The sequence below is a fragment of the Sander lucioperca genome, chromosome 22 (genome assembly GCF_008315115.2).
Source record: "Sander lucioperca isolate FBNREF2018 chromosome 22, SLUC_FBN_1.2, whole genome shotgun sequence".
NCBI lineage: Eukaryota > Metazoa > Chordata > Actinopteri > Perciformes > Percidae > Sander > Sander lucioperca.
In genome coordinates, this window is record NC_050194.1 from 4,013,788 (window position 1) to 4,028,787 (window position 15,000).

At 42.2% G+C, this 15,000-nt stretch overlaps 1 protein-coding gene across 2 annotated transcripts; it reads right to left on the bottom strand.

The window, feature by feature from the left end:
- Positions 1 to 633: 633 nt before the first annotated feature.
- LOC116057991 (protein phosphatase 1 regulatory subunit 3C-B-like) lies at positions 634 to 13,448 on the bottom strand. Of its 2 annotated transcripts, none has more exons than XM_031310597.2 (4): positions 13,249 to 13,448; positions 6,739 to 7,175; positions 5,232 to 5,524; positions 634 to 2,716 (listed from the first exon to the last, which is right to left on the bottom strand). In XM_031310597.2, exons 1-4 carry the CDS (start codon positions 13,260 to 13,262, stop codon positions 2,420 to 2,422), a joined length of 1,041 nt encoding a protein of 346 aa, XP_031166457.1. In that variant the 5' UTR covers positions 13,263 to 13,448; the 3' UTR covers positions 634 to 2,419. The 2 variants fall into 2 exon arrangements, with proteins under 2 accessions (XP_031166457.1, XP_031166458.1); XM_031310598.2 differs by lacking the exon at positions 13,249 to 13,448 and adding an exon at positions 13,088 to 13,116.
- Between the last annotated feature and the right edge of the window lie 1,552 nt (positions 13,449 to 15,000).

Here is a 15,000-nt window from a genome sequence, read left to right on the forward strand (position 1 = left end):
GAAGGTCTGCTGGGGGGTTAGAAGCTCAGGGTGGGTTGTTGAAACCATTAAAACCAAAGTTTTCTCTGTAAATGTTCTTCTTATCACCCTGAAACACCATCATCATAAATGACAATATCCCACACCAAGAGCTCCAACAACTGTTGACAACGAGGAGGATATTAACGGATGGGCGAGTTCTGTTCTGTATGGTTTCTGGTTTAGTCCCACATGGAGACGGGACTCCACTCAGTTTTTTTGCCCATTCAAGTGACTGGCCTGTCAAATATTAGAGGTGTTCAAGGGTACACAAAGTTCTACCAAGCTTGAAAAGGACCCAGAAGTTTTTGTCATGCTGGACTTTAACAAAATGTCCCCCCAATAACTGTGATCATACACACACACACACACACATATATATTAAATACACAAAGAGACCAGCCTTCAGATCTCTGGATATAACATGGTGATCCTATAATCCACCTCTGGAGTCCAATTGAGGACTCGAGTCTGGGAGCGTGGGAAAGTCTAGACAGTCCAGACCTTTTGGGTTCTGGATGTTTAAAGGACAATTCCGGCGCAAAACGACCTAAGGGTTAATAACATATGTGTGCCGAGTCCCTAGGTTCATTTTGTGCTGGAATTGTCCTTTAAGATCGTGGAATTAAATCAAAGATGAACTAAGCCTGAAGGCATCGAGGTTTAACACCGTAAGAGTGTTCTGGACAGTGTTCATGGTTGTGGCTAGAAGGGATACAGCTACGGCCAGAAGTTACATCTAACATCATATAATAGTAATACTTTCACCCAGGAAAAGCCTGTTTGTTCATCAGGAGGGTTTTACCCCAAACCGCCATCTTTTTCCTGAACTTAACGAGTTCTTTGTGCCTAAACTTTACGGTCGTCGCCGTAGCTGTATCCCTTCTAGCCTTAACCAGGTTTCATGCTGGTGTTTTAGGACTTCAAGCCTAATAAGTCTGCTGGTCTTCTCTGACAGCTGTTTCAGGACTTCAACAGCCTGAAAGGCTTCTGTTAAGAGTCATGGATCAGCTGTCATGGTGGACAAGAAATGAGGTCTGGAACAAGTCCCATCGTTGGACAGGAACGCCCACAAGTCCTCCCTTGTGTTGTTGAGTTGTCAAAGACAGCACTCGGTCGTCTTGCAATCTTTAATTCATCCTTTGGATGCTTCACACAAAGCACTCATTAATGCATTCACAACTTCTGAGAAAAGCTTGTGAAAGATGAAGTCTTGTGGCGCTTTCTGAAACACCTGTAATGGCTTGAACCGTTCATGATCTTTGGAGGTTTTAAGAAAGCACTTATGAATCTGAGTACAGGTCCCCTGGTGGATCCTTCTGAGAGTCACCCAATCTTTGGGATGCTTTTACAACGACGGACCCCTGGTTCCCTTGTGAATATCTAACAGCCAATCCCTTTGTTACGTTTTAAATATTTCCCATGAGGCCATGCCAGGTATGCACAGATTTGTTCGGGCAAACAAGGACCAGATGTGAACCTGAACTGGTGCTTTTAGGGCAGCGAGATTTGGTGTGTTGGGCTGCAGGTCTGATCAGATGTGATGTTTCTGGCAGATTCTGGTGCTTCATTCATTCAGTTTGAGGCGAGTAATAAACACGTGCAATATTTAGTCCACTGTTGTGCCGAGTCATTCTGACTTCCTGAACTGTCTGAACTGTCCTTCCATTCCATCCAGACGTTAATACGTCATGTCAGGGCAGCTAAAGGGGCTCAACTGAAAGCTAGAAATCTATAGTGGATCCTCCAAACTAGAGATGTTCAGATATTGATAACAGTATGGCAAAAAGCCTCCAATTCTGCCTAAAATGCTGGTGTGGGTATCTGCAAGTACTCGAGGTTACGCACCGATCTGATACCACGTAATTCAGCCCAGAAAAACTACTTTAAAGAAGATTATTAATGTTCTTTTTCCGTTATGACTTGCTGTCAAACTGCATAACAAAGAAAGTCCTGTGACGTTCATTGTGTGTGTTTGTCCATGTTTCACAAAGACTTTAAGGATAGTAGTAACAGCTAGTAAAACATAATAAATATACGTATTTCTTAACACACTGGTATCAGATCGGCACTCAGTATCAGCAGATACACAAGTTCAGGTATTGGATCATATAAGGAAGGACAAAATGGTATCAGAACATCTCTAATCCAGAGTCCTTCCACTCCATCCGGACATTAACACATTTCTGTCCTGAAGACTCAAAAAACTTGACGTTAGCGCGGCTAAAGTGGCTAAAGTGGCTAAAGTGGAAGCATGAAATCTGTAGTTTCCTATACACGTGCCTGGATAACCTGGTATAATGACGTGGCCTTTCAGTGCTCTATGAGGATCCTGTGAGTCTCGTACGTCCTGGGACCAGACTCTCAGTGACTGCAACATTAAAACCTGTCCTGTGGTGCCTCACCAGTAGGGGGCGCTGGTCTCCACGCGACCCCAGCTCTGCCACTCAGGAAAGATCCCTGCAGATGTCCGGGGACTCCCAAACGGATCACACTCAACAACCTGCTCCCTCTTCTCTCCCCCGCGGTCTCTCTGGATCTGCAGCCCTGCAGGACTCTCGGGGGTCCGGGGCCGGCCGGCGTTTGGGTCCGCCAGCCGGTAGTTCTCCCCGTGGTTATTGTCCCAGAACGTTTGGTCCTGAGTCTGGTACTGAATGCAGAACTCCACTCTGTCGGACGGATCCAGGACCTCCGGGACCTGTGGTGAGACAATCTGATTTTAAAAACATCATGGCACTGGAACAATAGGCTCGTTGGAGATGAGCCAGGTCTGCGCAGAATCGATCACAGGTGATCGCCGCCCAATGCATGCTGGGTAGATGTGTGTCCGACTTGATCCTGACTTGCTCTGACGTCATGCACACGTGGTCAACGATGACCTCACGAGATCAAGGCGGCCGCAGGTTTGAGAGCCAGGCGCCACAGTTGCTCTCCACCGACTGCAAGACCCAGGCGGACCCAGGGGCATGCTGGGAAACGCCGGCCTCTCAACTGATCTTACAGCTGATTGGTTCAGAATCGACTCAACATGACGTTTTATATCAACTTTTTATTGATTTTGAATCTGAGGGATTTTAACTGCTATTAGTCTGATTTAAAGACTTATTCTGTACTAGAGGTCGACCGATATGGGTTTCTCTGACCGATGCCGATCTTTAGAAATCAGGGTCAGCCGATGGCCGATTAATGCTGCCGATTTATTTTGGCCGATATTTGGCCGATATGTGCTTGTATTTAAACCTCTATTTGAAAGATAAAATGTAACACTAATATACACAGAATTTCTCAACAAAAATATTTATTGAACACTTCACCAATCTACACTTGTAGCCTATACTTCATTTAAAAATGTATAATGTAAAAACATACTGTATCCTATATTGTATAAATAATGTATGAAAAATATATAAAATAAACAGGTAAGAAGAAAATAAACATTGTCAAATAAACCTTTCAATGAAAAAATAAAGTTTAGTGCACTTATCAGCATTTACTAAACTTCTGAGAATACAAATCTGCTTCACAGAAAGTGACGTATTATTATTAATCTCAACACTATTTCCTCCTAACTCCTGTTGAATCCCATCAGACTAGGGCTATCTAAAGTCAGTTCTTCTTCACCCTGTTTGTTAGATCATTGTTCATTAGTTGAAGTGTTTTAACTGTGTTTTGGGGATCCTACTGTTAGCCTAGCTACATGTCCTGTTGACCTCATCAGGATCTTATCTGAGCACATTTCTGTCGTTCAAACAACTGAGTTGTAATTTAAAACTCGTCCAGCCAATTTAATAAAATTAAGGGTTTTATTCGTGCTCGAGTCCATAGATGCAGTTAATGGATAGCCTACAGGAACGGAGAACTGAAGGCTCTGTTAGCAACGATTAGCTCCGTTAGCGGTTAGCTCCGTTAGCGGTTAGCTCCAGTTAACTCCGTTATAGGAGTGGATGAGACTGCCACGGACAGGGGTAACAACCAGACTCTGATAAATGATATTCGGGGAGCTTCCACAGCGGTGTGACCGCGGTGTTTTGTACGGTTTTATTAGTAGTTAATCCCAAGGTAAGAACACCAGCAACATGCTACTGCTAACGGTAGCGTCTGAACCTGAAGTGGCTGCGCGAGACACACGGCAAGACTTCACAAGGGGAGGGGCTGGAGGCAGCTGGTCTGGGTACGCTGTAAAAAATGTTGCCTATTCATGTTTTTAACACTAGGCTGCCTGCAGATGCGCCTGCTTATTAATCGGCTTGATATTGGCCGATGCCGATTATGTAAAAAATTGCCAAAAATCGGCCGATTAATCGGCCGGCCGATTAATCGGTCGACCTCTATTCTGTACAGAACACATGTTGTGAGGCTGATAGTTACGTTTCGAAGTCAGAGAGACTGTAATCAGATTACAGATCATCTACAGTCTGTTAATTAAAATCAGCAGCAGATCACATGTAGAGCATGTTGACAGCCACTCTGTCATAATATAAACAGCTGGAGACTGTGTAGGAGCTGATATATGGGTCTCATAACATTTTATTAAATCAGAATCAGACCACAGTGTTTCTGTGACTTCCTGTTCAGTCTGAAGGCTGCTGGAATCGGCTGGAAACTGTCCCACTTGACAGCAGATTGCTGTCCCCGCCCCCTGCTGCTGCCGCCTGCTCTCGTCCACTTTACAGGCGAGGAGCAGTTCATCTCCAACGAGCCTATTATCAGCTGTGTAACCTTTAAAGAGAAGCTGTCCTCCTTAAAAAACTCCCCCATACGTGGTTTGTTCCAGCATCATGTGACCCATATTTAGTTTGTAGTGGCGGCGCCCTCTAGTGGCCGTAGTAGTTCTGACGGGAGCAAAGCAGGAAGTCAGGTGAGGAAGTATAAGAGCGCCAAATGTCCTGGTACAAACGGAGCTACGTCACGTTCTGGGTCACCGTGGTAACCTTCAGGAAGTGAAGTCACGTCTGACTTTAACCCAAACCTCCATATTTTTAATCATCTTACCTCAGTAGTTTTGGTGTCTAACCCTAACCAAACTGGGACCGTTTCACAACGTTAACCACCTTACCTTCTCTGGTTTACAGAAACATTGAAAAAGCAGAAGACAAAATCAAAAAATAACTAGGGTAAATAATTAACGATTTCTTTTGAAAACACGACCAAAATGTTGTTTTTAAACCTCCATGTTCTAAGTACAGGAAAGCGTTTCCAAACTTTTAACGTACCGGCACGGAGAAGGCGAAGGTTTCGATGTCCGGGCCGCCGTACGCCGTGTTCAGGTACCGACAGGAAACGTCCTGGAAGGACCGCCACGAGTCGAAGGTGATCCGGACCGAGACAGACTTGTGGAAGCAGAGGTTCTGGACCTGAACGGTGCCGGAGAGCAGACGCTGGTGGACAGAACACGTCTCCAGACAGACGCGCTGGGCCCGCAGCCGGTTCCTCAGGTCCAGGTAGTCTGCAGCTGGCGGCTCGAAGTCCAGAACCAGAACCAGGCCTGGACCACAGGCTGCAGCGTCTGGAAGAAGAACACAAGATACACGGGTCAGAGAGAAGAACATGCAGGTCCGGTCTATTTAGCCTTTTGATATCTGACACATGAGGGGGCGTGTCTGTGGAGGCGGACTTCACCGAGTGGCTGCAGGTGTTTAAGTCAGCTGATTAGGGAGGCCGAGGAGAGCACGCCACAGGCAGACAGGCGCTACACGCCACACACGCTGGAGACTAGGACTGGGGACTAGGACCGGGGACTAGGACTGGGGACTAGGACTGGGACTGGGGACTGGCAACTAGGGACTAGGACTGGGTAGTAAATGTGATTTTTTAGGCACTGACTGAACTGCCTCCTTAATATCGAGTATCATAAAAATGCCTCTGATTCTTATTGAGGAGACTGTAATGTAACTGTAAATACATCGCTCAGCATGAGTTAATGAAGCCATGCTAAAGTTGACTAAAAGAGGAATAAAAAAATCATCTTTTGGAAATTGATCTTAATGCCTTAATTAAAAAAATTAGGAAAAATACAGGGGGCATACATAAGTACACCCCTATGTTAAATTCCCATAGAGGGAGGCAGACTTTTATTTTGAAAGGCCAGTTATTTCATGGATCCAGGATACTATGCATCCTGATAAAGTTCCCCCATCTTTATCAGGATGCATAGTATCCTGGATCCATGAAATAACTGGCCTTTCAAAATAAAAGTCTGCCTGCCTCTATGGGAATTTAACATAGGAGTGTACTGACTTGTGCCCCCTGTATTTTAAAGGAAGAACATTTATTTATTCACGATACATTATTCATTCACAAAGAAAATTGGTGTCCTTAAAAGTTGGATTTTTCCTATTTTTTTAATTAAGGCATTAAGATCAATTTCCAAAAGATGATTTTTTATTCCTGTTTTCAGTCAACTTTAGCATTGCATTGCATGTCATTTAGCTGACTCTTTTATCCAAAGTGACTTACAATTAAGTGCATTCAACCTTGAAGGTGCAAACTCCAGACAACAAGTAGTAAGATCAAGTACATTAGCTCTAAATAGCATGGCTTCATAAAGTTATGCTGAGCACTGTACACATTTTAAAACCTGAACTCCAGGCCTGGGTTAAATAACGGGTTCTCCAGTTGAACTGGTCTTAGTTTGAGTGATCTGAGGTCGATGAATACACGTCCGTCTCTTCCTCCGTGTTGGAGAAGTACAAACATGAAGCTGGTGCTGAGGTATCTCACCGTCGGTGTCTGCCCGGTGCAGCCCGGCGATGGCGCCCTCTATCTCCGTCAGGGTGAACTGCAGCTCTGCGATGGCCTCGTCCTCCGCCTCGTTAAACACGTGAACGGCGGCGAGCGCCAGACCCCGATCGTCTGCAAACACCACGCTCTTCTTCTTCTTCTTCTTCTTCTTCTTCCTCTGCAGCCAGGCCAGGCCGTCGCTGCACTCCGTGGACACGGACGGCGTGCAGTTGCCGGTTGCCTTGGGGACGGCGTTGCCATCGGAGGAGAGACACGGTCGCTGCAGCTCGCAGCGCTTCGGCAGACTGGCAGGCGCCGGAGAGAAGCCGTTGTCATAGTTACCGAGGAAGGAGCGCAGCGGAGGAGAGCTGGCCAGGCAGATCCTCACGGCCACGTCCACGGGCATGACGTGGGGCGGAGTCAGCAGCTGCACACGCCTACAAGACAACAAGACAACAACAGATATTAGACAACAAGACAACAACACGTCTACAGATATTAAACAACAAGACAACAACACGTCTACAGATATTAAACAACAAGACAACAGATATTAAACAACAAGACAACAACAGATAGTAAACAACAAGACAACAAGAGATATTAAACAACAAGACAACAACAGATAGTAAACAACAACAGATAGTAAACAACAAGACAACAAGAGAAATTAAACAACAAGACAACAACACGCCTACAGATATTAAACAACAAGAGAAATTAAACAACAAGACAACACGCCTACAGATAGTAAACAACAAGACAACAAGAGAAATTAAACAAGACAACAGATATTAAACAACAAAACAACACGTCTACAGATATTAAACAACAAGACAACAGATAGTAAACAAGACAACAACACGTCTACAGATATTAAACAACAAGAGAAATTAAACAACAAGACAACACGCCTACAGATAGTAAACAACAAGACAACAAGAGAAATTAAACAAGACAACAGATATTAAACAACAAAACAACACGTCTACAGATATTAAACAACAAGACAACAACAGATAGTAAACAAGACAACAACACGTCTACAGATATTAAACAAGACAACAACAGATATTAAACAACAAAACAACACGTCTACAGATATTAAACAACAAAACAACAACAGATATTAAACAACAAGACAACAACACACCTACAGATATTAAACAACAAGACAACAACACGTCTACAGATATTAAACAACAAAACAACAACAGGTATTAAACAACAAGACAACAACACGTCTACAGATATTAAACAAGACAACACGTCTACAGATATTAAACAAGACAACACGTCTACAGATATTAAACAAGACAACACGTCTACAGATATTAAACAAGACAACACGTCTACAGATATTAAACAACAAGACAACAGATATTAAACAACAAAACAACACGTCTACAGATATTAAACAACAAGACAACAACACGTCTACAGATATTAAACAACAAGACAACAACACGTCTACAGATATTAAACAACAAGACAACAGATATTAAACAACAAAACAACACGTCTACAGATATTAAACAACAAGACAACAACAGATATTAAACAACAAGACAACAACACGTCTACAGATATTAAACAACAAAACAACAACACGTCTACAGATATTAAACAACAAAACAACAGATATTAAACAACAAGACAACAACACGCCTACAGATATTAAACAACAAGAGAAATTAAACAACAAGACAACACGCCTACAGATAGTAAACAACAAGACAACAAGAGAAATTAAACAAGACAACAGATATTAAACAACAAAACAACACGTCTACAGATATTAAACAAGACAACAACAGATATTAAACAACAAGACAACAACACGTCTACAGATATTAAACAACAACACGTCTACAGATATTAAACAACAAAACAACAGATATTAAACAACAAGACAACAACACGTCTACAGATATTAAACAACAAAACAACAACACGTCTACAGATATTAAACAACAAGACAACAACAGATATTAAACAACAAGACAACAACACGCCTACAGATATTAAACAAGACAACAGATATTAAACAACAAGACAACAACAGATATTAAACAAAACAACAACAGATATTAAACAACACGTCTACAGATATTAAACAACAAGACAACAACAGATATTAAACAAGACAACAACAACACGTCTATAGATATTAAACAACAAAACAACAGATATTAAACAAGACAACAGATATTAAACAACAAGACAACAACACGTCTACAGATATTAAACAACACGTCTACAGATAAACAACAAGACAACAACAGATATTAAACAACAAGACAACAACACGTCTACAGATATTAAACAACACGTCTACAGATATTAAACAAGAAGACAACAACACGTCTACAGATATTAAACAACAAGACAACAACAGATATTAAACAACAAAACAACAGATATTAAACAAGACAACAACACACCTACAGATATTAAACAAGACAATAACACGTGTACAGATATTAAACAACAAGACAACAGATTTTAAACAACAAGACAACAACAGATATTAAACAAGACAACAGATATTAAACAACAACACGTCTACAGATATTAAACAACAAGACAACAACAGATATTAAACAACACGTCTACAGATATTAAACAACAAGACAACAGATATTAAACAACAAGACAACAACAGATATTAAACAACAAGACAACAACAGATATTAAACAAGACAACACGTCTACAGATATTAAACAACAACACGTCTACAGATATTAAACAACAAGACAACAGATATTAAACAACAAGACAACAACAGATATTAAACAACAAGACAACAACAGATATTAAACAACAAGACAACAACAGATATTAAACAAGACAACACGTCTACAGATATTAAACAACAACACGTCTACAGATATTAAACAACAAGACAACAACAGATATTAAACAACAAGACAACAACACACCTACAGATATTAAACAACAAGACAACAACACGCCTACAGATATTAAACAACAAGACAACAGATATTAAACAACAACACGTCTACAGATATTAAACAACAAAACAACAACAGATATTAAACAACACGTCTACAGATATTAAACAACAAGACAACAACAGATATTAAACAACAAGACAACAACAGCTGCATTTTCTATTAGAGATGCACCGATTCCAACTTTCTAGGCCGATTCTGATTCTCTTTGAGTTAGACCAGCTGATACCGATTTTTGCCGATTCTGATTTCATGTTTTCTAACCACTTTACAGCACACACATATTTATTTTCTATCTTTTCTTTAATAGAACATGTGTTGAACAGATAATGGATCACTATAAAATAGAACTATATAAATTACTCCTGGTGTGGGACATTCACACACATCTAAAGAGCAATGTTAGAACTATTTCCTTCTTTTCACATCAATATTAACTAAAGAAATGTGATTTAGGTTTTTGGTGTCGTCCCTCCACGCCCTACTTTCTCCTTGCAGGTGTTGCATATTGTAAACTTGTTATCTTCTGCACACACGCTGAAGAATTCCCAAACAGCTGACATGTTGCAGGTTAATTCACCAGGTTCCTACATGTGGAGAATAGCGCCGACACATGGAGGAGAAGTTGAGAGAAAGGAGAAAGAGAGCGTGCTGTGGCGTCCGTGCCGTGGCGTCCGTGCCGTGGCGTCCGTGCTGTGGCGTCCGTGTGTGCGTGCGTCCTTGAGAACTGTAACTGGTATAACTTATGTTGTCAGTTAATTGGAGCGTTGACCAGCATGAAATCACCATATATATATATATATATATATATATATATTGAAAATGAAGAAGGTGATGATGAGGAACCGACTTTCACCGATGTCATAGAAGCTCTTTCAACCACATCTGGTGATGGACAGTTTAGCCTCCCTCCACACTAGAGCTGTAATCGGGCCTTAAAAGTTCGGCCCGACAAGGCCCGAGCCCGACCAATACATTTTGATTGACAGCTTTTTAAAAGCCCAAACCCGTTTACAGCCCGACTGAACAAAAGGCCGTCTATCAGCGGTGATTAGAGTGCATGTCGGAAAATAACGCGGACACGCTCTTCACGCCGCGAGCGAGCACACGCACCACTCGGCGAAAAAGGGAGAGAAAGAAAAAAGAGACTGCGCCGCACGCACACAGCTCTTTGTCTTCTGTCAAGAATGAGTAATTTATACATTTGTTAACATCATGTATTCGTGACTAACGGAGGCTATCGGCCACGTGGAAGGTGGAACAAAGAAATAAAAGAAGTCCTCCAGAGGCCAGCCTCTGTTTCTCCTCCTCAGCATCCATTTACACGCTAATCCAAACGCTTCACCTGACCGCTCGTTTACTGGGCAACTCGGAGCGCGAGCCCGAGCCCGGCCCGAGCCCGTGTAACATGATAGAAATTAAGACCGAACCCGACGGGACCCGATTCCGTCGGGTTCGGGCAAAGATCTTCAGCTCTACTCCACACTACAGGTGTGCATCACACACAGTTAACCTCATTTCAACAAGCGATTGATGACAAACATCTAGATTCCTGTGCAGACACCAAGGCTGTATATAGGAGTAGTATTACAAAATGCTCTGCTCTTTGGACTAAAGCAAGTCGATCAACATTAGCCTCTGAACAGGTGGAGGAAGTCAGCCACAGGAAACTAATGGTACCCACATCCACATGGTGGAATTCCCTGTACGAGGCCATTTCCAGAATCATCACAATTCCGATGAATGAGCTGAATCCCCTGTGCGTAAAACTGGGAATCAAGTGCCTTAATGAAAGGGAGTACCTATTCTTACAAGAGTACTGTGCCGTGATGAAGCCCTGAGCGTAGTACTGGACGTCTTACAAGAGGATGAGTGCACCTCTGGGGCTTTACTACCATCACTCACAGGCCTGAGGTCAGAGACACTGGCCCTGAAAGATGACCTCTCTAGAATGACAGCCAGCCTTCACATGGTATTGTAAAGCTAAGATTACTATTTGATAATTGATTTGGGTGGATTTGTTGAATTTATTATACCATTCATGGTGGGCAGATCTTACACTTTGTTTGATTTAAGCAGTGAGTACAATTATTAAAATGATAGAATAATAAAAGATCAATTATTCATCCCCTGTTCAATATCAGGGATATTGATCATAATCATGAATATTAATCTTAACATCAACAGAAGATTGAAATAAAGAGGTCAACACAGCCTCAACCAAAATTAAATCTCATACAGTACTGACAGCACATGAGACGGTTTAGGTCAGCAGAGCCCACAAAATAGTTAAAGTAGCCAATTTATATAGTAAAATAAATATATTCTTAGTTATATCATATAGTATTTTACAGGCCATCAAGACTGGTGTTGATGCTGTACTGGAGCCGTGGAACCAGACTGGACTAACATTCCTCTCTGCACTTACTGTTAAAAGACGTAAACGTTAATCATTTGGAATACAGTCAGGAGAGACTTTCATTTTAATTATTTTAGTGCTGTATTTTATTGACATCTATTCCAATGAAGGATATTACAAAAAATATTTTTATTTTATTTTATATGCTGGAATATGCAGAAATATAAGTTAACATTAGAAGGACTTCCTTTATTTCATTAAAATATGGTGCAGAAAATAGGCTTAAATGTTCAACAATTTTCTTCAAGTCTGAGACTGTTGCATTAATTTAATTTTTGCGTGATGCAACGAGCACGAAGTTACAAGACTGAAACTAATAAAACTAGTTTTAAAAAGAGAACGTTTGATCTGATTATATTTTAGATGATGGAATATCTAGAAAGAAGAGAATTAGGCTGGAAGGTCTGCTGCTTTACAGCATATTCAGGTCGGCCATCATGCTCATGAAAAGTAACTAGTAAAGTAACTAATTACTTTTGAAAATAAGTAACTGGATTACTTTCTTGGAGAAGTAATCAGTAACTAATTACTATTTCCAAGTAACTTGACCAACACTGGTCTACACACACACACACACACACACACACACACACACACACACACACACACACAGAGACAGACACACACAGAGACAGACACACACACACACACACACACACACACACACACACACACACACACACGTGTTCTGTGTGCAGTAATCTGAATGTGTAAAGTAACTAGTAACTAAAGTTGCAACAGGTGAATGGAGCGGAGTAACTAAAGTAACTAGTAACTAAAGCTGTAACAGATGAATGTAGCGGAGTAACTAAAGTAACTAGTAACTAAAGCTGTAACAGGTGAATGTAGTGGAGTAACTAAAGTAACTAGTAACTAAAGCTGTAACAGGTGAATGTAGTGGAGTAGAAGTAGAAAGTAGCACGAAAAGAAAAGACTCAAGTAAAGTACAAGTACCTCAACATGTGGACTGAAGTACAGTACTGGAGTACATGTACTTCGTTACTCTCTACCTCCGTTATGTAGTGCAGTACTGGAGTACATGTACTTCGTTACATTCCCCGCTGGTAAGAGGAGCAGAGACGCCGCTGTGGCGCAGTTGGTTTTCGGACTCTCACCTGCTGCAGTTCATCCAAAAGTTTCCCGCTAGAACCCGGATGATGCAACACGACCACACCTGCTGGCGGGAACGCTTCCTGCTGCTTTCCGTTTCTTTATTCCGAGGATTTTCGGTTTATTTTTCAGCCATTTTAAAGAGGAAAAGCCGCTGCACGTCCGCGCCATGCGACACGCCCCCCGACAAACACACAGAGACACAGATAGAGACAGCAGCCAATCAGCGCTCAGAACCGCCGCTGCTCACTCTCACAGCCAATCACAGAGAAGCCAAAAAGAGGTCAAACTGGCCAGCAGCGACGTCACTGTTGGAGTTTAGAGCCCTGAGAGCAGACTGACAGGCTGAACTTAGTTCGTTAATCTGAAAATGTGAATATAAAATCCCATAGCCTACAAATATAGAAATGTTCATCAACAGTGTGGAGCAGTGGTTCTCAAACTTTATTAATAATGTACCCCCCTAATGCCAAGTACCCCTGAGGAGTGCAAAACATTTTTTGGTAGAAAAAAAAAGGCTCTTTAAAGAGGAACATTACAGCTCTGCAGCATTAGTGTCTGATTAACTCAACAAGCTGAAACTGAAATACACTTAAATGTTATTACAAATGTTTAGAATCCATAACCAAATTAATTTTATGAATTATGCATGACTGTGAAAATTAACATTTCAAAAAAGGAATCTCACGTACCCCTGCAGTCCTCCAGAGTACCCCTAGGGATACACGGACCCCCTGTAGTACTCCAGAGTACCCCTAGGGATACACGGACCCCTGCAGTCCTCCAGAGTACCCCTAGGGATACACGGACCCCCTGTAGTCCTCCAGAGTACCCCTAGGGATACACGGACCCCTGCAGTCCTCCAGAGTACCCCTAGGGATACACGGACCCCCTGTAGTCCTCCAGAGTACCCCTAGGGATACACGGACCCCCTGTAGTACTCCAGAGTACCCCTAGGGATACACGGACCCCCTGTAGTCCTCCAGAGTACCCCTAGGGATACACGGACCCCTGCAGTCCTCCAGAGTACCCCTAGGGATACACGGACCCCCTGTAGTCCTCCAGAGTACCCCTAGGGATACACGGACCCCCTGTAGTACTCCAGAGTACCCCTAGGGATACACGGACCCCCTGTAGTCCTCCAGAGTACCCCTAGGGATACACAGACCCCCCCATTTGAGAACCACTGGTGTAGACCACCAAACTACAAAAGGAACTGTTAATTTAAAAAGTAGACGAGTTAAATAACTAAATAAATGAATGTAGTGATCAACAGATTGATTGGCAGATGACCAAATGTCAGTTCATTTCACCTTATCTCTTATCTGTCTCATTTATAATCACAGACAACAAAACGTTATATTGCACATTTTCAAAACATGTATTTCAGATACTGGTCTCGGTTTGAGAACATCTCCAGAGACAGCCACACCTGTGTCTTCGTCATGTTGCTACATTACGTCACTCATCACAAAAAGCTGCTTCAGCTTGGACTGACAGCCATCAAATCATCTCCCGTTGCACACAGTCCCTAAAATACTCTAACAGTAGTTTGAATATTCTGTATGTGTTTCTGTTTCTGTATTTATAGTTTATATCGTATTAGTCTCTTATAGTCAGACCTTCCTCCACAGAGCTGTGGAGGAAGGTCTGACTAGTCTCTCAGGTCCAGACCTTCCTTCACAGCTCTGTGGAGGAGGGTCTGACTAGTCTCTCAGGTCCAGACCTTCCTTCACAGCTCTGTGGAGGAGGGTCAG